The 25,120-nt window shown below is 43.3% G+C and overlaps 1 protein-coding gene across 4 annotated transcripts; it reads left to right on the top strand.

The window, feature by feature from the left end:
- Window positions 1–261: 261 nt before the first annotated feature.
- pds5a (PDS5 cohesin associated factor A) lies at window positions 262–24,674 on the top strand. 4 transcript variants are annotated; one of them, XM_017408139.3, is made up of 33 exons: window positions 262–415; window positions 1,314–1,469; window positions 7,723–7,926; window positions 8,167–8,253; window positions 8,999–9,096; window positions 10,027–10,153; window positions 10,513–10,593; window positions 11,083–11,223; window positions 11,923–12,038; window positions 12,354–12,448; window positions 12,550–12,695; window positions 12,966–13,117; window positions 14,227–14,340; window positions 14,601–14,682; window positions 14,786–14,834; window positions 14,921–15,060; window positions 15,575–15,690; window positions 16,232–16,337; window positions 16,494–16,654; window positions 17,712–17,835; window positions 17,939–18,097; window positions 18,717–18,785; window positions 18,864–19,000; window positions 19,109–19,232; window positions 19,614–19,818; window positions 20,187–20,301; window positions 20,422–20,554; window positions 20,741–20,860; window positions 21,591–21,653; window positions 21,806–21,951; window positions 22,043–22,124; window positions 22,214–22,467; window positions 24,254–24,674. In XM_017408139.3, exons 2-33 carry the CDS (start codon window positions 1,356–1,358, stop codon window positions 24,255–24,257), a joined length of 3,864 nt encoding a protein of 1,287 aa, XP_017263628.1. In that variant the 5' UTR covers window positions 262–415; window positions 1,314–1,355; the 3' UTR covers window positions 24,258–24,674. The 4 variants fall into 4 exon arrangements, with proteins under 4 accessions (XP_017263628.1, XP_017263636.1, XP_024864365.1 ...); XM_017408147.3 differs by lacking the exon at window positions 262–415 and adding an exon at window positions 494–638; XM_025008597.2 differs by lacking the exon at window positions 262–415 and adding an exon at window positions 1,207–1,226.
- The last annotated feature ends 446 nt before the right edge of the window (window positions 24,675–25,120 follow it).

Raw genomic sequence — 25,120 nt, 5'->3', positions numbered from 1 at the left:
ACGCACAACAGTTAAAAGCAACAACACGAACACCGGCCAACCTGTAGGTGGCGCTGTTGTAACTCGAACCACCGCCAATTGTTCCAGTACAGTTTTAGTAGTGCGGATTAATTGACACGGTTTGGTTGCGGGAATTCGCCACCGTATCACAATAATTTGGACAATGCGCTTGACTTTTTAAATTTCCTTCCCTATGTACTCATAACAAACCTAACAAGTGAAGTGAGCCCGCTTCCTGCCGCTCGCCTCCAACTCCCGCCTTGTGTTCGGAGCTGCAGTACCGCTTCGGGACCGATGGGGGCGCTCTGCTCCCAGCTTTCACACAGACAGCGTTGACTGAACGGACAGAGAGCTTTGTGCCGAAAACTAAGCCAATCTGAGTCAGACCAATGAATTAAAACGGCCCGTTTGAGAGGTAAATACTGAGAAATGAGCGCTTGTCAAATATCCGGGCTTTTCGGGTTGTTGATGTTTTCTTTGGAGGGGGATTCATTTTGCATTCGCCGGGGTGTTTCAAACCATCCGTGGGGCAAGTTCTTGGCAGAGGAGGGCTCAGGGCGACAGTAGCAGCCCTGCCTCGCCTGTGAACTAGCGGCAGTGCGGGGCTATGCTCGGAAGTTGAGAAAAGACCGAAACAAGTAAACTTGGCTTCTGTTTTAAACTTTATCAAAGTGGCCGCAGCAGTGGGAAAGCACGGGGGCTGACCACGGGCACGGCTACTTTAAGCAGAGATGATAGGATACTTGACTTCCTCTGTGGCTGTCTGTGGACGCAGATGTGATGGGTACCTGGGCAGTTTGCGGCCTAGGCTAACACAGTAGGCTAACCAGCTAGCGCGGCTAGCTTCATTCCCGCAAAATGTTAGCCAGTGTTGTTTGAACGGCAGCTAACTAGCTAACTTGGTAACCTGTTTGACAGTACAGATTCACCGGCCGGGTTGTCCGTAAAGTAGTTTTTTCATTTTTTTTCAACAACACAGCTCTGTAAATGTGCTACCTAAGTAGCGCTTACGCTCGTTTCTGTCTTCACACATTGTCTTGCGGGGAATTTTGCGTAAAAATTACAGCTGATGTTTAGCTTGTGGGGGGCGGGGGGGGTAGCTTTCAAGCTAACAACATTCACGGTGCTGCCTCGGTGGGGGTGTTTTTGTGCGGCAGGTGTGCCGGAGCGGAACCCCGTCCTGCGTCCATGTGTGGTTGTATGAACTTCAGCGGGCGGCGGCGACGGTCTGAGCCCGAAAGCGACACGTAAAGCGGGGTTTTCGGCGAGCACGGTAGCATGGTTGTGCTGAACTTTTGTTTTCTGACCCATAGAGGCCAGTAGAAGACCGTGTGGACCAGACGACGCCGACGAGCATGGAGTTCCCGCAGCAGCAGAAGCCACCGGGGGACGGAAAGATCGTCTACCCTCCAGGAGTGAAAGAGATCACGGACAAGATCAGCAACGACGAGGTGGTCAAACGACTCAAGGTATGATGCTGATGGAGGTTTGTTTTTGTTTTTCCCCTGCTGGCCAAAGTCCATCTTCAACACCATTTGTAGAAAATGACACAGTGCCAAACAAGCCCTCCTCCTGACTTTATAAACTAGTTTACATTGAGTCATCATTGACCCCTTTAAACTGATGGTGACATGACAAATTACCGATTTATTATCAATATCTGTAGTTATGTGGTGTTTCGGACATACTGTAAGCCGCTGCTGATTGTTTTGAATAGAGGACATTATTTTTTTAGCTAGAGCTATAGTAAAAGAAGTCATTTTTATTTGTTTTGCATCATTGCATAGTCTGTTTAGTTCATGAAGTTGGTGCTTTGCAAAGTTGTGATCTTTAGAGTTTATGACTAACATTGGACTTATGTTAATTGATTGCTTGTTTGGTGATTTAATGTCCGATTGCTTGCGCTTTTGAACCGATTGCAACCCGAGAACTGTAATCGATAACGCGCACAGACATTTATTGATGAGAAATCCAATTGCACGTTCCCAATTTCATCGCACACTAGCCATTCAGTGGCAATAAAATTATTCTGTAATGAAAGATTGACTGATAAATGGAGAACTTTACCAGACATATACTGAAACGTTCAAAACTAGGCAGAGCTTTTTATTTATTTCTTTGGTTCTCTTGCGTCGAGGGGTCTGTTGTGTTCTAACGTCGCTCATGTCCGGTGTTGAGTTGTTACTGGAAACTTTCTGAGTGTCTTGTAGCCGGAGCATCATGCTTCATGGGGTGAGAAGAAAGGCTCTAAACAAACGGACCTCATCCATGCCAATTAATCAAACCAGCTAAACAAATTAGCAGCTTTTGTGCCTTCTCCTCTCACTCTGGAAACTTTGTACCGACGAAAGGTTTAGTTTGTTTGTGGCTGTGTCGCGGCGCGCCTCACATAAATAAAATGTTGTGTCACAAACACACAGCTGGTCGGAGGAGGGTCAAACCGAACATTTGCGGTTTATAAACTAGCTAGGATTGTCAAATGAATTTGTCTGTTTTGCACTTTTTCCCATTGGAGAGAAACACAAAAGAAGGCTCTCATCTATTTGTTGTAAAAACAGCCTTTGTGTTTTGAAAGTATGAGGCGATGAGACGACAAAGTGCCTTAATTATTGTTTCATATCGGATTAATCTGCAGTTGTTGTGTATGTTTGCATTGCTCTCACAGCTGATGTAAACAGCTGAGGTATACACAGTTACTCTGATATAATCAGTGAAGTCTGCAAATTACCCATAATGCTTCTTTGACTGATTTAACCCGTATCCCTTAAGGTGGTGTCTCGCTGGGCTGCGAGTAATTGGCAAACAGCGTTCATGAGGCACTCTCCCGATGTCTCGCAACGTTCTCGAGGTCATGAGTCACAGAGGCATTCAGTCCCATTCTTCTAAGTTTTAGACCATGTTCAAAAACATTCATCCGGCAACTTTTTCCCGAATTAGTCACAAAGTCACCCAGGGCCTCTCTGACATGTTCTCGGAGCGCAGAGCTGTATTTGGACATCTGAACAGGAACTCAGACCTGTCAGAAAACATTTCAGGCAAATGTCCAGGCTTAACAACCGTGCTGATCATAAAAAGTTATTATTGAAAAGCTGGTCCAAACATGCCTAACTTCATTTCATAAGTGCACTTCAGCTGATTAAATCATAAACGTGGGGGCGCCTGCCAAGGTGGGTAGATGTAGACAGCAAAAAAAAAATCTCTGTGGCCAAGAATTATTATTCTTTTTTTCATCTCTTGGTCTCTCAGTAGTCACAGATCGGTGAGATACAACCTTTAGCACCAGCTAGGGATGCACTGATCCACTCTTTTTTTTTTTTTTTACTTCCGATCCCGATACCTAAATCTAGATATCTGTCGATACAGATGTTATTCCGATACCGTGCCAATACCATCATCATCATTATTGATTCTATATGAGGCTGTAATAAACTCCTGGCATCTTCTCGGTAATTCATGCTGTCCGGTGGAAGTTGACCTTGCTTTTGGAACGACTCCAGAAGTGATTCCTGCCGGCTCCTTTCGTCTTTCTCCCGCCTGGCTAAACAATCCTTGTGCTCGTTAATGTGGTGCTTTTTTCAAGTGTTTGTTAAAGTTTGTTGTATTGTAGGTATCTTGTGTAATAAGGGTATGGTGAAAAATAAAACGTAAAAAAGTAAATATTTTCTTAATCAAAAATGCTGTTTTGTCACAACAATCATTGTAGTCAAATTGGATGATTTCCTGTCAGCTTTGTGTGGTATCGCTGCTTATTTTAAACGGTGCAAAAATTCCATCTTATTTATTGGGTATTTTCTTTTCTTCTTCTTTTTTTGTCCCAACAGTTGTTGTGATGCCCAGTTTGGTTTAATCTGACGTGTTTTGCTTGGTATCATTGTCGATCTTGATAAAGATAAAACTTTACCTTTGTGTGCCGAAGCCTGTTGGACGCTAAATCACTAATATATTGGTGTGTTGACACTGTGTCTGTTTTTGTAAAGCAGCTAATGGTGTGTCCACTTCTTGAATGGGTCTCCCATTTTGTGTTGGAGGAGTTTGACTGCTACACCTTGTGACTTTCACTTCACAGTTCAGTAGAAAAGTGTTCATTGTTTTGGTGAAGTAAATTAATTAAGCATATATGCTGACTGTAAGTATGTAAAGGAAGTGTTTTTACGAGCTCAGAATGATTTGGTGTCCTACAAACACTACAGTCTTGTTTTTTAAAGAGAGAAATCAGTGTGAAAACTGTGCACACAGTTCCTGTTACAAATCTGTTGTCATAGATTTTATGACCATGTGCGAGATATATCAATCGATGATCATATAAGACCTTAACAAGTGGTTTCTTTCGAACATCTGGCCAGAGCATTTTAGCATTTTATTTTAGAAAGATGTCACAAAGACATCTGGAATAAAAGCCCGTTCATATTGACCTACTATTGACTGGGAGTCGTGTCAGTCCAAACTTGTGGACATAATAGACGCTTTTAGGTCCAGAATCTATCGACGGACAGCTGGAGGGAAGGACTTTCCTCATGTTGTTCAAATATCCGGTTTAAATTTTAAAACTATTCCCATTTGGCATGTTTTTCTAAATGTATACTTGATGTATATTGACTTTTTTCCTGCAATGTTTGCTTTTGTGTTGTTAGTTCATTGTGGCCTAAGGTAAGGTAATCATAGGCGTCTGCTCAATGGAGGAAGTGGAGCAGCTGCTCCCCCGTTTTTGAAAGCGAGAATGCAAATTTATGTTTTTGCTCCCCCAGTTTTATGACCTAAAACCATGTCATCACTCCCAGCGATGAGCCATTTAAGAGCACAAGATGGCCACGAGTTTATAAAAGTGGCATAAAGGAATATTACCAGTCTTATCGAAAATAACCCAGAGCTCATTCATTGTCGATGGTTGATTTTTGGTTTGAATAAATATGGTCTAAAAGTAAAAGTTAGATAAATGTCTGCATTTCCATTTGAATAAATCATTGCATTTTGCTACATTTTGTATATAAAAAAAACAAAAAACAGTTTGATTAATGTTTTTGACCAGATTCAAAACCTGGTCACGCATGTGAAAAAGCATTGCTTTATCCTTTACACCATTCGGCAGTGTGGGTTATGCCATTGCTTGCCATCACACGCTCACATGCCCAATTTTGTGCCCCCGTTTTGTCCCATGCTCAGGTGCCTGTAGGTCTAATAATAAGGAGGTTTTGCTCCGCTCTATTTAAAGCTGTTCTATTGTTCCTCCACCTTGTCTGCTCATTGATGTCATGCAGTAAAGGCAGGTTTTACTGTAGTAGAGCAGCTGGCAACCCAAACACAAACACGTGACCCGTTGTTGTTACGCCCGCCGTGTTTGGGGTCATAGGTTAGGTTAGAGGTGGGACTGTGACGTTGTTTAAAAAGGCTGCGTTTCAGCTGACCACACGAAAACACAAGGGAAGCGTTTCAAGATTTTTATTCATTTATTTTCCCACTCTGGAACCAGATTTTCAAAACCTACCATTTTGGGGCTCCTAAAGTGCTGTTTCCATATGGCTGTAATGATAATAAAAAAAAAACTACAGGTATTCACAAAACGCCGTTCCCGGGGCCTTGATGTTGCACAGATTTACAGGGCGTCATGAGATAAACAGCTGATCCTCTTCCCGCTGAGGGAGGTGCTGTCTGCACTGGAAAGCTAGGAAAAGGGGGCTGAGTTGCGTTTTTCGATGGAAAAACAGCATCACTGGAGGGATCTTTTTTTTTTTTTTCCTCTATTTTTAATGTCTGTTTATTCTTCGTTGTGATGTTCAAACAGACGGGCACTTGTTTGACAGGGACAAAGGGAAATGGGTTAAGTTACACGTTGACTGCTGCCTTAGCTGGGAAAGCCTCCTTGAAGTTATTCAGACGGTATCAGAGCTGAACTACAAGCTGAAGTTATGGCCCTGATATTGTCACACCTATAGCTGCTGTGAACCTTTTAAAACAGGTTTTGTTTTGGTTGGGGTTGAATTTCAAACTGAAAATCTACTTTTGTTCTTTCGCTGCGCTAAATTAGGCTTCTCTACAGCTCAAGAAACCCACAGTAGTTTCTGTACTGAGAGCTTTCCTTTGCTAAGAACGGTGAGGTTTGCTCTGTGTGTGTGTGTGTGTGTGTGTAAGAGTGTGCTGCTCTGCAGTCTGTTGGCCCATCCCCCATCCCTCCCGGCTGCCTTTCTGTCGAGAGCTCCTACTTCGCCTCTCATGCACTCATTCACAGAGGAAGTGGCAGGAAGTGATATTCTGCCACTCGCTTGTAAGGATGAAGGTGTTAGATAATTTTCTCTTCGTGACTGCCGCCTCCTGAGACGTTGGCGCTCCTTCTGACTCTGGGTGACATTTGTTGTGTGTGATGCAGTGACAAAGGGTAATTAAAGGTCTCATTCAGTAACATTTGATAAAATGTCACGTTTGTTTGGCTTTTTTTTGTTACTAGAATTGACGCACACAACACAACACAGACTAAGAGACACAACTAACTGTATAAAAAGAGCAAATTATTAGGATCTTTAAGAAAATAGCTTCAGCTTCTGCACAACTGTGGTTCTGGTTTGTGTCCATCTCTCCTGTGCTTCCTAGTAAGACCTGGGCCAGTATCCAAATTTTATATCTTTTTAAACCTTTTCTCAGATGATTCCCTGGCATATGGTTTTACCATCTGCCTAGAAGTTCTTGTATTTTAATATTACGGCAGTGATTTCCCCCTCCAGAATAGTAGATGGCTATTAAGTTCAAGTTGGGCCATCTCGGGGCGTCATGGCGTCGTTTGGTACATTCAGACTCTAATATCATGATGCAAAAGAGATTATTTAAAACTGATTTATTTTATAAAAGAAGTGTCTGTGACTGGAACGGCAGAAAAGTTTATACTACAACCTAAAACTAAAATCTAGAGTTAGCAAGTAGCCTAGCCAGTCTACAATGGCTCAAAATGTTCACTGCAAACTTACTTTTCTGGCTCTTGTTTTTATAAATCACTCCAGTCCGTGTGGTTATCATCTTTACTTTTTGGAAATCTGCAAAAAGATGGCTCCTAATTTTTTGCTTCGTACGGATGATTGGACAGCAGCTCTGCTTCTTCTCATTCTTCCATGTTGTGACTTATTTATTAACCACACAGTGTATTTGGTCGGGATGTCAGCTCTTTCCAGGTTTTAGCTTTTATAGCTTGTTTCCTCCTCTTCAGACTCTGCTCTGTTGTGAACTTCGTAGTGACTTGATCTTGTTTTGATAGACCTGCATTTCACAGTTAGCACGGCTTTTGTCATTACAGTCCCTAGTTATTTACCAAGGCTTGAACAGCAAACACAGCAAAGGTTTTCACGACAGTATTTATAGTGATACCGTTTCCCACTTTTAAATATCCCAGGACACCACAGGATCTTTAGTTTCCAGTTTATTTGTTCTGGCTAAATTATGCTCAGAAATAACTAATTATGTCTCACTCAACCATGAATGTGTTAACAAAATATTCAAATGCGATATTTCATTATTGTTTTTATTTTAACTAAAGGATTCTGAGCAGCATGTAAATGAAATGGTATTAAAGAAGTCAGATTATCAGGGTTTCCTGGTGAACCGCTGCACATTATTGCCATGTTTGCTCTGTGATGTCTTGTTCGAATCTAATCTGGGTTTTAAAAAGCAGCGATCTTGATGAAAGTGACTCCCAAAGAGAAGCCCTCAGATATGACCGCCGCTGTCGATGTGTTTTCCCAGATGGTGGTGAAGACCTACATGGACATGGACCAGGACTCTGAAGAGGAGAAGCAGCAGTATCTCGGCCTGGCGCTCCATCTCGCCTCGGACTTCTTCCTGAGGAACCCCAATAAAGACGTACGACTGCTGGTGGCCTGCTGTCTGGCGGACATCTTCAGGATTTACGCCCCCGAGGCCCCCTACACCTCCCACGATAAACTAAAGGTTAGGAATTTTAGTAACGGATGATTGATTGAGCATTATCTTTACAAAAATAAGGCAGTCCAGGTTGTGGTTGTCTCAGCTTGTGATATACAAATTAAAACAACTTCTAGACAACAGAAAGGAAGTAAACATCCTACAGTTCTGTGATACATTTTTTTTTACAGTCTCATATAATACGCAGTTTGATTGTATGATTAATTTACATTGGAGTGTTTACAGTGGTGTCTTTTTCCCCTACAGGAAATCTTCCTGTTCATCACCAGACAGCTGAAGGGACTAGAAGACACAAAGAGCCCTCAGTTCAACCGATACTTCTACCTGCTGGAGGTAAGTCAGTTTCTGAAGTATCTGGATGTGTTACTGTAAAGGACTAACCTGCACCTGCGTTTCCTGTTTACTACACAAACTTTCTAACTTTTTATAATTTAATATGTTCATCCAGGCTAAACTTTAGGATGTACGTTTAATACTCCTGTGTCCGCTTACAGCTGAATCTCATGCTTGGTTTTTATTTTATCTGCATTCCTCAGCGGAGCTGGAAGAAAAAAGGATTTGAGTTTGTCTAATTGGGTCTCTTTTTGTAGAAGCAAAGGAGCTGGAGGAGTGGGCTAACAGGAGCACAAACTCTGCCATTTATTCTCTAAAAAGGCAAAATGATTTTATTTAAGTAAGACTGAGAAGCATCTATAATTTAGCCTGAAACCTTCAAACTGTGGCTGCTTATTCAGCCAGTTTACTTGAACACGTTCTGTAGAGATGCTGAAATATTGACGTCCTGTCGTGATGAGCTAATTTAGTTTGACAAGTGGCACACTGTTTATTCGTTCTTCTTTTTTTGTGTGAAACGGGTCCAGAAGTTCGGTGTATTTGATTTTTTTCTCCTCGTTATTTTGTCTTCCTCCATTTTACCATCAAATAAAGAGGAAAAGAAACACAGAGCAATAAACGTTTGAGTGGACTGAATGAAGCTTCAAATCAGAGAGTTTGCATCGAGGACTTTAGTAACCAAGTTTGTTCGAGTTTTGATTCTCTGCCGAGTCGGTTGTCAAAACATTTCTTGCGTTGTCCGCAGAACCTCGCGTGGGTGAAATCATACAACATCTGCTTTGAGCTGGAGGACTGCAACGAGATCTTCATCCAGCTCTTCAAAACGCTCTTCTCTGTTATCAGGTAAGATGTTTGCAGTCGGATTAAAGCATTTGAATGTGTGCTGTGCTGAGCTGCAACACTGACTAGACTAACCCCGAGGGAGGTAGTCACAGTGCAGAACTGGCATCGTGTGTATGTAAGGGTGAGCCGACATCCCTGAACAACAACAGTAACATGTTTTTAACACCAGCCTGCTGTTCAAGAGTTGATCTGAGTGTGTTTAGTATGTCTCAACTACCAAAGGAGAAGTGCGGTGACTTAACAACAACCCATCGAAAAAGGGAATTATTATCCAAAAAAAGCGATTTGTCACAATGATGTTTAACCACAACGCAGTCATCTGCCATCCTTCTTACAGACTCTGTACTAAAATGTGTTGCGTTAGTAGCTGAGGGTCATTCTCGACACGTACCTGAGTACTAACACCACATCAGATCTGTTTTTGAAACTTTGCCATTAGCTGTTGTGTTTGCAAAAAGCCTCTCGTGAAACGCTGGGCGTGTTTTTGGAAACTTTCAGGAAGCAATCGTTGGACGTGCCTCTGCAACTGATTGCAGTTTGGAGTCAGTCCAATTCAAGATGGCCGTCACAGCCAGCTGAGGTCATGAAACACAGAACCGACTATCTCGTTTTACAGATAATGAGCAAAAGATTACGTGGTAGTAGCCGAGAGTCATCCCCAACACATGCTCTGAACACTAACGCATCAGCGAGATCTCGCAATATCCCACGGGAATTACAAGATTTGTCCAGATTGGCTCGAACTCTTAGTCTAAAACTCTGACACAAAAGGTGGCGGGCGATGTGCGGTCCTTCGACGAATGCTGGGCCTTCAGATTCTAAGTGTTTTGTTAAAGGATTTATAAAACATTTCTTATAAAAATCTAATCGTTGATGATGTTGTCCTTGTGTCACTGTGTAACCTGATGATTACATCTTCCTCCTCGCCAGCAACAACCATAATCAGAAGGTTCAGCTGCACATGATCGACCTGATGAGTTCGATCATCATGGAGGGCGACGGAGTCACACAGGAGCTGCTGGACACCATCCTCATCAACCTCATACCTGCGCTCAAGGTCAGAACTCGGCAGGACGTCACCTTTCCTTTGTGTTGTTAGCGTTATAGCTTTAAGGAAAACCTCAGGGAGAAGCTGTGTGCTTTACAAAGTAAGAAACAAACTGCTGATTAAAACAACACATTTAGATTTAAAACGACGGACGTGAAGTTTTCACTTTCTGAACTTTGATCAGCTTGTTTAAAATGTCTGATTTCGCTCTCTGATGCCAAGAACCATTTTGTGAGCGTCTCTTTTCTTTCATCTAATTAAAAAGTACGATCACGCTGACCAGAAGCTCCGAGGTTCTGTTTGACTTTTGACGTTTTGAGCCTCTTGCTTTGCTGGTGAACAAACTGATCTGTGTTTCCTCTGGACAGAACCTGAACAAGCAGGCATACGATCTCGCCAAGATCCTGCTGAAGCGGACGGTCCAGACTATTGAGACCTGCATTGCAAACGTGAGAAGCGTCTTGATTGACTTCTCTCGGCACCTTTCCTCTGTTTCTGCAGTTTTGTTTAGTTTTTCCTAGAAAATCAAATGAAGTTGACTCAGGATTCACTGTTTTCTTGTTTATCGTTTCTTCTTCTTCTACTTCAGCATACTTTCAGCTCTGTCAGCCAGTCATAACGTTCGGCTCGTTCAGGACTTTAACACTATGACTTTTGTTTTTTGTATCTTTTATATATTTTTTTTAATTATTTATTTTTAATTATTTATTGTTTTAGCTCCTGGCTTGTGTTCTGCTCATTTGAGCTTTTTCTAATTTTAGCTTTCTGTTTTGCTCATTTTGGCTTCTGTCTACTGTTTTGGTTTTAGCTTCGGTTCTGATCGCTGCACCTTTTTTTATAAATCAGTTTTAGCTTTTTTGGGCAAACTTTAACAAAGTCATTTTAGCGCTCAGCACTTTGGCAGAAAACACAAATGTCCGTTTTCTTTTCTCCCTCAGTTCTTTAATCAGGTTTTAGTGATGGGGAAGTCATCTGTCAGTGACCTCTCGGAGCACGTCTTTGACCTCATCCAGGAGCTGTTCGCCATCGACCCCATGCTGCTTACCTCAGTCATGCCTCAGCTGGAGTTTAAACTCAAGGTTAGCACACACACACACACACACTCTTCTAAAATCAACAATGTAACACTCAACTCAATACCTTATGTTTACCGTATTTTCCAGACTATAATACATTTAAAAGCGTTCAATTTTCTCAAAAAACGACAGTGCGCCTTATAATCCGGAGCACCTTTATATATGTAAGAAGCCGAAATGTTTTAGTACGACTGCAAAGCTGCACCACTTGCAGCATTAAGGCTCAGTCGCACAGGGCTCTGTGCACGGTGCAAGGACCTGAGCGAGCGGTGGAGGCGTTTATACTTGACGTTTACGTCGGTGCAGTAATCTTCAATAAGACAGGGGGCTGTTTTGTTTCGCTTAATGCGCCTCATATGTGACAAAAGTTTGAAAATGGGCCATTCATTGACAGTGCGTCCTATAGTACGGAAAATACGGTATGTTGTTTGATGTTTATGTTTAAGGCCATATTTGATTTACAGATTTAAAACTATTAATGGTGCTTTAAATAATTTTTGGCTCCTTTCTAGTTTTTTGTTCTTGGATTTCTGCTCCATTAGTAAAATAAAGTTTTTAGTGGTTCCACGGGCAGCTTACTATTGTTCATTGAAGGTTGTATCTTTAGGTTGTTTTGTATGAAGCATGAGTGAAGAAAATGTATATATATTTATTCTTTCAAGTGCTCAAATTAATATCTGTGTGTGTGTTTTTTGTCTGCAGAGCAACGACGGTGAGGAGCGCCTGGCTGTTGTACGGTTGTTGGCAAAGTTATTTGGGGCCAAAGACTCGGAGCTGGCCTCGCAGAACAGACCGCTGTGGCAGTGTTTCTTAGGACGGTGAGTAATTTCACCACTTCACTGAACAATGACTGCGTGAGTCATGGGGAGTTTAATGAACAGGCCTGTCTTTGTAATTAAGGGCTAGATTAGGCTATTGACTCTTTTGCCAAAAGCAGGTAAACTGAGGTCATTAGCTGGAATATATTACAGTGATTACAATTGATTTAGAAGAGCTGAAACTGTTCTTTGGGTTAACAGATAAGGATTTCTGAGTCCTCCTTTCTTCCTTGTGTTTACCTTCGTGTCAGCATCTAATTTGTCTGAGCTGATTTGCTCGTTCATCTCACAGAAAGTCCGATGTTTTCCCCGCAGGTTCAACGACATCCACGTACCGGTCAGGCTAGAGTGTGTCAAGTTTGCGAGCCACTGCCTCATGAACCACCCGGACCTGGCGCGAGACCTGACAGGTGCGCTTCAGCTCATCCTCGTGGCTTTTATGTCTTAGTGCGAGTTGAATCCGGTCATTTTAAGAGAAATGTGGTCGCGCGACTGTCTGCTCTCTGTTCAGAGTATTTGAAAGTGCGCTCCCACGACCCGGAGGAGGCCATTCGCCACGACGTGATCGTCACCATCATCAACGCGGGGAAGAAGGACCTGAATTTGGTCAACGACCAGCTGCTGGGTTTTGTACGGGAGCGGACCCTGGACAAGAGGGTAGGGCAGATGTGTTAACACGTGTGAATGCATAAAACTGATCATGCGGTCATCGCAGGAGTGCAGCAGTTTGGGATTCAGTCGCATCTAATCGCATCTCAGATACATTAACCTGCAGCCTCTTATGACATTTTAATATGCTTCCCAGATTACAAACACAGGATTGCTTTCCACCTGAAACGAGATAAGGATATTGACTTTTCTAATCTTAATTCAATTCTTTCCCCCTTTAATCTATTTTCCTGCCCTCTCCTCGAACGCCTTCTGTAGTGGCGTGTGCGTAAGGAGGCCATGATGGGCCTGGCTCAGCTTTACAAGAAGTACTGCCTGCACCACGAGGCCGGGAAGGAGTCGGCCCTGAAGATCAGCTGGATCAAAGACAAGCTGCTGCACATCTACTATCAGAACAGCATCGACGACAAGTGAGAACGCTCTTTCTGCACGCAAGATGAGACAAGAAAGGCCGATTCTCTTCACGCTTTTTAGATTCAGTCACTTGATATGGTTAGCAAGACAAAGTAGAAGTACTTTGGTATTAATTGGTGCTCTATAACCTAAAGGAAAAACACAAGACAAACTTAAATCTTTGGAAAATCACTGCAGTAAAATGTAAAAGTAGCAGTAACTTAAACCCCCTGCTACACAAAATATTACCGTATTTTCCGGTCTATAAGGCGCACCAATTTCTCAAAAAACGACAGTGCGCCTTATAATCTGGAGCGCCTTATATCTGTAAGAAGTCGTAATGTTTTAGTCCGACTTTGGTTAAACTACAAAGCTGCACCTTTTGCAGGATTAGACTCTCACATACTCGGCCGGACTGTCTGTACTCCGTGAGCTGAGCGGACTCCAGGCGGACAGTCCGCGAACGGTTGAGACTTCAGACTTGAGCGAACAGACTGCCTAAAATTCTCCCGTGACAAATTTCAGTCATTGCATCACCGGACGAGGAGGAATAAATCACTTGCCTCTTAGCTTTAAAAAAACAAAAGAAAATAAGGAGCCTTTAGCCCTGTTTCTTCACCAGCAGGGCAGCCACCGCACACCTGCCAGTGCTGCACAGAGAGCGGCGGTCACGCTGCACGCCGGCGCCGATTCTCACCTGAGAGGTTGGTGTCGCACACAAAACAGTCCAATGTGAACACCGTTTCTCGCCGGGCAGTTTATTGTGCGACACAGAGTACGCGTATGCGGTCATAAAAATTGATCTTTGCGCAGACGTGTCCGGCGGACGTCCACCTCGAGTCCGCGTGGACCTCCACGGAGTGAAGTACGCCCGAGTATGTGGGGGCCTTTTCATCGGTGCAATATTCTCCAAAAAGACGGGGCTGTTTTGTTTCGCTTAATGCGCCTTATAGTCCGGTGCACTTTATATATGACAAAAGTTCAAAAACAGACCATTTATTGAGAGTGCGCCCTATAGTGCGGAAAATACGGTAATAAAACAGCAGAACTCTGTCAGATGTGGTTGTCAGACTCCCACCTTCATATTATTGTTTTAAATCTAATAATGTGAACTTTTGCTCCACAGGTTATTAGTAGAGAAGATCTTTGCTCAGTACATGGTCCCTCACAGTCTTGATACCGAGGAGAAGATGAAATGTCTGTACTACCTGTATGCCTGCCTCGACACAAACGCTGTCAAGTTAGTAAACCTCCATTTTCATCTTCCTGCAAAATCTCCACAGCCTTCTTTTTTTTTTTTTTTTTTGTTATTATATCTTTTACATAAATATTGACCTGTGTATTGATCCAAAAGTGTGAAAGGTGGGTAAAAGCTTAAGCCTGTATCCACTCTCATCATAAAAACAAGGCTTTAATGGGGCAACAAGTCTGTATTATGAGGGCAGTATATTGATTTTTCTTTTCTTGTTTTCTCTGTGTGTGATGGATCATTGCTTTCAGGGCCCTCAATGAGATGTGGAAGTGTCAGAACATGCTCCGAGGTCTCGTCAAAGAGCTGCTCGATCTCCACAAGCTGCCGGTGGTGAGGAAAAAGACGCCGACTGTTTAACTTTTTCCTTTTTTAAAACCTGCGTAGAGTTGAGAATCCAAATGTAGCCGTAACACGTTCTTCTCCCTCCTGCTAGTCTGAAGCCAACAGCTCGGCGATGTTTGGGAAGCTGATGAATATCGCCAGTAAGTTGGGAGTAAACAAAGCGTGCAGCGTTTGTGAGGTTTGCTCTCGGTCGCAGCGTAACCAACTTCCTTCTCTGACGATGCAGAGAACCTGCCCGATGCTGGCAAGGCCCAGGACTTCATGAAGAAATTCAATCAGGTTCTCAGCGAGGACGAGAAGCTCCGAGTCCAGCTGGAGATGCTCATCAGCCCCACCTGCTCCTGCAAACAGGCTGAGATCTGCGTGGTGAGACCGCACTCTCCGTTTTACCCACGCGCTCCTGCAGCTCCAAGCTCAGAGTTTGGTTTTGAGCTCATGTTTTACCCCAGACGAGTAAAAAAAAAAAAAAAAAATCAAAAAAGCTTTTTTTTGGAGCTTAGCATAAATATTGTGAGAAGGCAGAGAAAAATAAGTTATGAGAATAACTACAGACTGTATAATGAAGCACACTTTGGTGTTTAACAATAAAAAATACTTAAATTTTGTTCCAGTAATCCAGTTTTATCATGCTTTTGAAGCTCATTGATATGTTCAAAACAAATAATAAAAATGACAAAGACAAACTTTTTGCTTTTTTTATATTTTTATTCATGTTTCTGGTTTAGAGGTTGAGGGAGGCAGGATTTTTATTAGGCAGCTAATTTTTTTATTTAAACCTTTAGTTTTAGAAGTCTGTAAATAGAAGACCTGATGGTGTAATTGATGAAACACGTAAGCAGATCCAAAGACTAAACGTTTGTTTATTGTGTACTTTGTGCAGAGGGAGATCACCCGGAAGCTGACGTTCCCGAAGCAGCCCACCAACCCGTTCCTGGAGATGGTGAAGTTCCTGCTGGAGCGAATCGCTCCGGTTCACATCGACTCTGAGGCCATCAGGTCAGAGAAACGACAACAGGAGCAAGATTTTATTCCAAGATACACAAACCAAATTCGAACCGATTCAAGTCTGTTTTTAAAGAACAGTAAAAATGAATGGGTTCAGATCTTCTTGAAATTAAAAGGGGTTATAATTTAAATGGGTTTGTTCGTTCTGTTCCTTTCAAATCGAACCGTATTTTCATCCAGAGACAAAAACCAGAAACAGCCATGTTACGGAGAATCTGCGAGTCTTCTGTTGTCTCAGCCATAAAGTGTTTCATGAGCTGACTGTCCATTTTATTGTGCAACACTTCACCATAAACAGGCTTTTCTCATTCACTGAGACACCTAGTGGCGGCGACGTGTAACTGCAGGCCTCGGCCTTTAACCCTTTCCTCTTTATGGAAAAACACACCCAGAGAGAGCAGACACACGCTGTGTTCAAGTGACTAATAAATGTTTCATCTTTAAGAGTTTTTAATCTGACAGAAAACACAAAGAGATCATCTTAATATCACGCCAACGTTGGTGATGATATCTGTTTGGTGTTTTGCTTCAGTGCGTTGGTGAAGCTGCTAAATAAATCCATTGAGGGAACAGCTGATGATGATGAGGAAGGTGTCACCCCTGACACAGCAATTCGCTCTGGACTGGAGCTGCTCAAGGTAAAAACAAGCAAACAAAATTAAAAAAAATAAGTAAATGCAGCTGAAGCAAAAAAAGATAAGTATGTGTGAAGGTTTTAGTATCTTGTCAGACTGGATTATAAGTTTCTATAACCAAACTAATGTTGGAAAATGAATGTCTCTCTCCGTTTTTAGGTCCTGTCATTCACACATCCCACAGCATTTCACTCAGCCGAGACCTACGAATCTCTGCTCCAGTGTCTGAAGATGGAGGACGACAAGGTGGCAGAGGCCGCCATCCAGATTTTCAGAAACACCGGCCAGAAGATTGAGACCGAGTTACCACAGATACGATCGTAAGAGATTAACGCTGAGCAGAGATCTTTTTGGTGTTTATGTATCTTTAAACAAAACTTTAAGCTTGTGTTCAACACCTCGTAAGGGTTCAAGGTTTATTTTGGGTCTAAAAATGTTCTTTTAGTCTTTGAAATGTCAAGCTGGCCCTCTGGGAATGACTAATTTAACTCGTAAATGGACCAAACGCACTGATTTGGCCAGTTTTGATGTTACAGAAACACAGCAAACGCATCAAAACAATTTAATTCTGACAAATTCTGCTTTTAGGAAAGTGGTGCCTCCCCTTATATGTTAAACAGGTGGGTACAAAAGTAACCATTGTTCATGAATAGCCAGGACAATCAAAAAAAATAAGCCATACATCCTTCATATATTGTGCTATGGATGTCTTTAAAGGCACCATTCGTTCAAACAGCTGCAGAGAGCAGACGTTTTATCACTCACCTGCTTTCATTACACCCTTTGAGCTCCACTCACAGCCCACTGTCAGCGTTTTGGACACTCAGGGGTCCTCAGGGATTGACAGCTCGACATATTTTCCCTTTAGAACATCAGTAATGTTTTCCAGTGATAGTTAAACATAACTCTTTTATCCAGTTAATAAATTTAGGCTTGTTTGTATTCTTTCAGGAGAAGGAAATAACTTTGTGCGAGAAGTAAACAAATGCCTAGCAGCCCTACTTTCAGGATATAGAACCGTATTTTCCGGACTATAAGGAACACTTAAAAGTCTTCAATTTTCTCAAAAAACAACAGTGTGCCTTATAATCTGGAGCGCCTTACATATGTAAGAAGTTGTGATGTTTTAGTACCACTTTTGGTAAACTATAGACCTGAGTTGGAGGTGTTTATACTTCGTGCAGTATTCTCCAAAAAGACAGGGCTGTTTTGTTTCTCTTAATGCGCCTTATATGTGACAAAAGTTCAAAAATATGGTAATCTTATCCCAAAATTGGTTTACTTCTTCACATTCTTATTCACGATAAAAAAAAGTGGAGCATTCCCAGAGACCTTTGCTGTTTGCTGTTTTCATCCTTTCTGTTTGGTGTTGTTCAGGACACTGATTCCCATCCTGCATCAGAAAGCCAAGCGGGGAACGCCTCACCAGGCCAAGCAGGCTGTCCACTGTATCCATGCCATTTTCAACAACAAGGAAGTGCAGCTGGCACAGATTTTCGAGGTGAGGAGCCAATTCTTGACGATCTACAAAGTTCTCTTTTTGTTTTGGGAGTCTCGGTTTATTTACCGGGAAGCGCTCGTGTTGTTTCTCCCTTCGTCCGCAGCCTCTGTCGCGCAGCCTGAACGCAGACGTCCCAGAGCAGCTCATCACGCCGCTCGTCTCCCTGGGCCACATAGCCATGCTGGCTCCGGATCAGTTCGCCTCGCCGATGAAATCCATCGTGGCCAACTTCATCGTGAAAGACTTGCTCATGAACGACAGGGTGGGTGGAGCAGACATCCAAACATTGAACACAGCTTTTACACGTGCTCAGTTCAGGCGTTAGTGGTCTCACCGGAAGTATTATGGCCTCTTGTGTGGGTTTTTGTGATTGTTGCTACATTTTAAAGTGTTACATTTAAGCATTACAGTGTATTCTGATTTACTGCACTCATTACAAACTCAGTTATTTTTATAGCAGCAGTACAGAACTGTATGAAAGGTAAAAGGACTGTACTTATATAGCGCCCTTCTAACCAACCAGGCCACTCAAAACACGATCTGTGCCCTCATGTATCCATCCACACGCATCCATACAGCACTCTGCTACAGCTCTACAGTTAATCTGAATACATAATTCTTTAGAGTCTAATCAGTGCTTTAGATCACATTCATACACCGATGGGACATCAGAGACAATAAAGGGTTCAGTGTCTTTCCCGGGGACACTTCAACATGTGGCAGACAGGTGGAATCAAACCTCCAGCTCTCTCATTGGAGGACAACTGCTCTAACCACTGATCCACAGCCGCCACAAGAATATATCAATCCAGATACTCACAAAATGCGAATCTGTATTTGCAAAGAAAGCATAAAAACGCGATCCGTCTTTGTGTCTTCAGTCGGTGGGGAACAAAAACGGGAAGCTGTGGACCACTGATGAGGAAGTCTCCCCTGAGGTTTTAGCAAAGGTAAGAGACAACTAATTAATGACGAGGAATCCATTTATTTAGAACGGATGTTTTAAAGAGACAAACCTGTTCCTCCAGGTTCAGGCCATCAAGCTGTTGGTGCGCTGGTTACTAGGAATGAAGAACAACCAATCCAAGTCGGCCAACTCCACCCTGCGTCTGCTGTCCGCCATGCTCGTCAGCGAGGGAGACCTGACGGAGCAGAAGAAGATCAAGTATGTCTTTTCGTTCACGCCGAAATATGACCACCTGCTTACCGGTTTACTTTATTTCTACTCATCTTTGCTCTCTCTCTCTCCGTTTTTGTTTATTTCCCCTCCCAGTAAATCAGACATGTCTCGCCTGAGGCTGGCAGCTGGAGCCGCCATCATGAAGCTGGCACAAGAACCGTGTTACCATGAAATCATCACACCTGAACAGTTTCAGCTCTGCGGCCTCGTCATCAACGTCAGTGTCACACTTTAGCGCAGATCTTTTTCATCGAAGACCTTATTTGAATGTTGTTTTGAATATGACGATTCAAAGAGTACGCAGTTAAAAGCCTCAGTGATGAATGAAGTGTTAGTTCCTGCTTTTAGTTCCTGGTTATTATGGTTCGGCCGTGTAAATTCAGGTTGGCTAATTGATCTGCTTTTCTTACTGGAAAGTCCAAAAGCCTGCTGTGGGACCTGCCTTCAATGAATACACAACCCAGTTAATTAAAAAGCAAATATCCACATTTGTTAGACCTGTTATTGCATCTAAAATGAATTTTATACATTTTCCCTGAGATCGAACGGCTTTAAAGCACTTTTTTTAGACTCTAACTCTGCTGGTTTCCTCTGACAGGACGAGTGCTACCAGGTCCGACAGATCTTCGCGCAGAAGTTGCACTTAGCTCTCGTCAAGCTGCTGCTGCCCCTGGAGTACTTGGCCGTTTTCGCTCTGTGCGCCAAGGACCCGGTGAAGGAGCGCCGCGCCCACGCCCGACAGTGCCTCCTCAAAAACATCTCCGTCCGCAGAGAGTACATCAAGCAGAACCCCCTCGCTCAGGGTCAGTTCTCCGCTTCGTGCTGGACACGTCTCTGTTTGTTTGCTGTTTTCAAAGACCGCTGTAGCTCCGTGGATGACTTCAAACGATACAGGAAGTAGGAAGAAGTAATCCATTATTAAGTAAATGTTAAAGATGCTGCCGTAAATGACTGCAGAGCGAGATGTACAAAGATCCTATGAATGAAAGAGCAGTCTGAAGTCATGAAAACGCATCTCATTATTACAAATAATCTTTATGAATGAAGTAAAGTCTCATATTGTACGACGGGTTTAATTTAGTTTGGATCGCTTTATGTCAGATCATCGTTATCGGCTCCGTCTAGAAGCCTGACTGCCGTCATTAAAACGAGGCGTTCTCTTCCTCATCAGAAAAACTTGTCTCTCTTCTTCCTGAGTACGTGGTTCCCTACATGATCCACCTGCTGGCCCACGACCCAGACTTCACAAAGCCGCACGAGTACGAGCAGCTGAAAGACATCAAAGAGTGAGTGGCCTTTTAGTTTTTAGGTTTTTATTCGATCGTGACGCCCCAAACGCAGACAGAGGCGGGGTTTGGGTAGAACTGTGGCGCGGAGCTTCATTGTTGCACTTTTGTTTTGTTTAGGTGCCTGTGGTTTATGCTGGAGGTCCTGATGACCAAGAACGAGAACAACAGTCACGCTTTCCTCCGAAAGATGGCGGAGAACATCAAACAGACGAAGGACGCTCAGTGTCCCGAGGACGCAAAGGCCAACGAGGTACGCAGCCGCGCGCTCTTTCCTCCGTGTGACCTCGTTTAGTGTCCGTAGCCTTGGAGCTTAAACCACACGGGAGACAAACTGTTGTGAAGAATGCATGAATTTTTAGGCTCGTGAGGAAAAAAGAACAGCAAGTCCACTTCGGCTCTCTGTCAAACTGTGCGTCTCGTGGCGTTGCTGTTGCAGAAGCTGTACATCGTCTGTGACGTCGCGCTCTTCGTCATCGCCAACAAGAGCACTGCGTGTCACCTGGATTGTCCCAAAGAGCCGGTTCTTCCCTCCAAGTTCTTCCTCCTGCAGGACAAGGCAATACGCACACACACGCCACACATCTTCTCTGTTGTTTCTTGTTTTTATTTGAGTCGTGTAGGAAAATGACTGAGGGTGGCGACCAGAGGTAGACCATTTGATTGGGCGGCTAATTATTTTTGAATAAATAAAAAAATAAATAAATAAAATGTAAGTTTCTCTCCCAAAAATAAGTTGACTGGAACACTAACTTTATTTGCTTTTATTCTTTACTGGTTAAACATGTTTGTGTGTCCAAACCAAAGTCACTGTCTCGATGGCCTCATCATTAGTGGCCTGTTTTAGTCTTTAAATCAGTGCAGATATGAGCAGCAGGCTGTAGAATAATTATTTTTCATATTTTAAATCCCTTAAAATCAAAGTGTTTCTATTCGAGTCTTTTTCTGTTCCTGTTTCTGACCATCACACAGCCCGCTGTAAGCATCGGCCCTATTTTCTTTACTTTTCTTTTTAAAATCAAGTTAGTTGCAATGTCTTTTAATATTAAACTGTTTAATTTATAGGCTAAAAGCGAATTGGCATCATAAATTCTCCATCGGCTGCACAGGTCACTGAAAATCCCTAATCTAGTTGGGACTCAATCGCTGTTTCCAACTCAAGTTTTCTTCTCCTGTTGGCGTCATCATAAGAGTTTAAACCTCCGCAGACAGAAACGATGCAAAACTGTGCATTTGTGGTCTTTGCAGTTGAGACTAATAACTAAATTGTTACTTTTCCTTTGATTTAGGACTTTAAAAACGATAAGGAGTACCTGACCGCAGAGATGAGACAAATGCTGCTCACTGGGAAGGTAAAAACACGACACAGATGTTTTTAGTGTTGTAAATTAATTCCTGATGCATTCGTCACAGTCCGGTTTAAGTTCATGTAATGAAGGAGCGTAGGATGGGGGGGGACGCTGTTTTACGTGTCTAAATTTGGAGTGGTGTTTTTGTGTCGCAGCCTAAACCAGCGCCGGTGTTGGCAGCTGTCAACAAAACTCTGACTGTACCGGGGAGGAGGATCTTCAAGACCACCACAGCGTCAGACACAACCAGTAATACCAGCACTAACTCGTCTCCACTGAGCTCGAACATCAACAAGAACAGGTAAACACACACACACACACACACACACACAAACAGCTCTTAGGTTGGGGCAGAATCAGAAAATAATTAGTTTTTTTAAATGTGGCAACAGCAGCACTACCACAGAGTCATCGGAGAGCCAGGCGCAGGAGAACAACGAGAACCCCGTCATCAAGAATGAAGAGGAGAAGAAGGTAAACCCCAGACAAGGAGTCGCGTCTTTCCCAAACGTCACCCACGTTTTGTTTTGTTTTTTTACTCCGATTTCCTCTGCGTCTTTCAGGACGCGCCCGGGCAGAAAGCCACTCCCGATGCCGGGACGGAAGCCTCGCCCGTCAAACGGCGGGGCCGCCCTCCTAAAGCCGCCACTGCCTCTGCGGCGGCGGAAAAAGAAGGGGCGGCGGCACCGGCCGGCGGCGGAGCCGGCAGGGGCAGGAAGAGAGCGGCCGACGCGTCCGGAGACGCAGTCAACGCCAAGACGTCAAAACAGCAGCAGCAGAACGATGAAGGGACAAAGAGACAGATCGATCTGCAGAGGTAAAAGTGGAGGGGAAACGAGCCAAGTTGTACACCATCTCAGCAGCTTCGCCTCTGGGAACTGATTGGCTGGAAGCAGGACAGCTGAACACACCAGATGTGTGGTTCTTTTTTCCGTCTCAGCAGGCGGTGCTTTGCGAGCAGAGAGAACGAAACTGAGAGCCTGAAAAGAAAACAGGGAGAGATGTAGGGACCGCTGCCTTCCTCCTCCTGGACTGTGAGGGCCACCCCGAGGTTAAGTTGGAGTTGAGCGCAGAGAGAGAGAGAGACAGGGACACACAGGGACAGTCCCGCTGTGCGGCCTCAGACAGACGAAGACATGCCAGGTCTTCGTGGAAGAGACGGTCCTCTGACAGGCAGGGAGGCTCTGTCAGTGCAGGGAAGGCAGGCGGACCTGGGACCCAAAAGGTCCAACGCAAGATTGTGATTCAAAGGGCCACAATGTGATTATACAACTATTATAGATGCATCTAGAATCACCTTTAATAATGCAAACCCCTGAGCGTAGAATATCTCAGACTTAAAAGAAAAGCCATATTTTGCTCTACACTGCAGTATAAACCTGTTTTCATTTAAATAAGATTTTAGGAACAAAATGAACAAGAAGGAGTGACATAAGATTCTGCAGCAGTAGATGTCCCTGCATCACACATAGCCGCTCTCTTTAGTGTTTTCATGACTTTGTTTTTGGTCCAGGACTAGCTGTGATGATCAAGTTACGAAGCGTGACACACCCTGGTGTTCAGCAGCAGAATGTGGACGCCGAACGTGAGCGATAAAAGTTAAAGCGGACTTTTCCGAAGCTCCGACGTGGCTCGCTCGGTGGTCCTCCTTTGGCTGTTTTTTTTTTTTTTCTTCTTCTTCTTTTTCTTCCTCCTCTGGGTGGAAGCGTGCACACTACTTGTATAAAGTGTGGCTCTTGTTGTCATTTTCTCTTTGCCTTCCATAGGAGCCGTTCGTACGTCTCGGTCAGCCTTGCCATAAAACGTCCGAGCTCGGCCTTTTGCATTCTTCAACATAAAGTTAATTACATGAAATCATCTTCATCATCATTGTGACGCATCAAAAAATAAGATTAGAGCCCGTACTGCTTAGGTCTCACCTGCGTCAGTCTATATTCTGCACTTTAGCTCTCAGGGTTTAAAATAGATCCAGTGAGCCTTTCTATTACCGTATTTTCCGCACTATAAGACTCACTGTCAATGAACGGTCCATGTTCGAACTTTTGTCACATATAAAGCACATCGGACTATAAGGCGCGTCATCGTGCACCTCCCAATTTTTGTAACTTTGTGCTTCGTTCAAAATGGATGATTTCGCTGCTCTAGCGGAGCTGGTTCGCCTGTATCAGCATTTATATGATCCCTCTATGAGAGATTACAAAGATAATCAAACGGTTCAAAACTCACAGAAGAATTCTGCACTGACGTAAGCGTCAAGTATAAACGCCTCCAGCGCTCACCATGCACGGAGCCTTAATGCTGCAAGCGGTGCAGCTTTGTAGTTTAACCAAAGTCGGACTAAAACATCACGACTTCTTACATTTATAAGGTGCTCTGGATTATAAGGCGCACTGTCGTTTTTTAAAGAAAATTGAAGGCTTTTAAGTGTGCCTTATAGTTAGGAAAATACGGTATTGTTGTCATTTATCAACTTTATGCTTTTTTTTTTTCATGGGTTTGGGTGGCTTAATGAATGTATTAGCCCCAAACCAGCAGGGAGAACGTAATATTTTATCACGTGCTGACACAGATGTTGAACCGCGTTGTCTTGTTTGTTTTCTCAGGTAAAGAAAAGAGCGGCGAAGGTGAAATCAGGACTGTAGAGAAGGGGCCAGAATCTTCCTCACATCTTCCCAACTCTCTACGTTCAAGCTCCTCTGCCTCCTAAAGCTTTCTTGGAAATATTATGGACCTTTCTTAAAAAAAATAAACAATATACAAACATGTACACACACACACACACACACACAGACAGACATCCTAGAAGGTTTAAGACATCTTGTAGTCATCGATTGAAGCTCTCTGTATGTAGGTCTTACTCAGAAACATATTTTTTTTCCCTTTGTGTTTGTTGGTCTTTGCTTCTTTTGTGGAGCCATTTTTAAGAAAAAGAAGAAAAAATAAACACAGGATGGACATTTTACAAAAAAAAAAACGTTTTAATCTGGTAATGATTGTTGCTTATTAAATTCCCTGGGAAAAATCTGTTGTCGAGTCCCGACGTCCTTCCTCCTCGCGTCAGCGCCGCCCCGTTTTTTTTTCCACCCTGAGCTTGCTGGTTTAAGGCGGCGTCTCGCCGGGCTGCGGCTGGAGGGCCAGCTTTCGCTTGGGAGTCGCTCCGGACTTACAGAAACTTAAAATTAGAAAGGGTTTGAGACGACTCTGCGACACGTTGGAAAGCCGGTCGCAGCCCAGCGAGAGACCAGCTGTAGTTTGTAAACGTGCAGCATCAGCGCTTTTGACCAAATTTCTGAACTTTGTTTCGAGGCTTTTGGCTACAGCACCAAAGGACCAAGTACAAACTTTTGGTAGCTTTTTAATTACCGTTTTGAATGCTTTCTTAAAGGCCTTTTGATGAATTTTCAGTTTGTAAATAAAGAAAAATTCTGTCATCTATACAAGTCAGGTTTTTTCCCAAACAGCAAAAAGCA

The sequence above is a fragment of the Kryptolebias marmoratus genome, linkage group LG3, assembly GCF_001649575.2.
Source record: "Kryptolebias marmoratus isolate JLee-2015 linkage group LG3, ASM164957v2, whole genome shotgun sequence".
NCBI classification, from domain to species: Eukaryota; Metazoa; Chordata; class Actinopteri; order Cyprinodontiformes; family Rivulidae; genus Kryptolebias; species Kryptolebias marmoratus.
The sequence above is the reverse complement of the archived record's forward strand: the minus strand, read 5'-3'. Positions and strand labels throughout refer to the sequence as shown.

Bases quoted from the DNA above. Each gene is read 5' to 3' on its own strand.
- pds5a (XM_017408139.3), top strand. From the start codon at position 1,356: ATGGAGTTCCCGCAGCAGCAGAAGCCACCGGGGGACGGAAAGATCGTC. The intron at 9,097-10,026 runs GTAAGATGTTTG...CCTCCTCGCCAG, and splicing joins ACGCTCTTCTCTGTTATCAG to CAACAACCATAATCAGAAGG. The intron at 15,691-16,231 runs GTCAGAGAAACG...GTTTTGCTTCAG, and splicing joins ATCGACTCTGAGGCCATCAG to TGCGTTGGTGAAGCTGCTAA.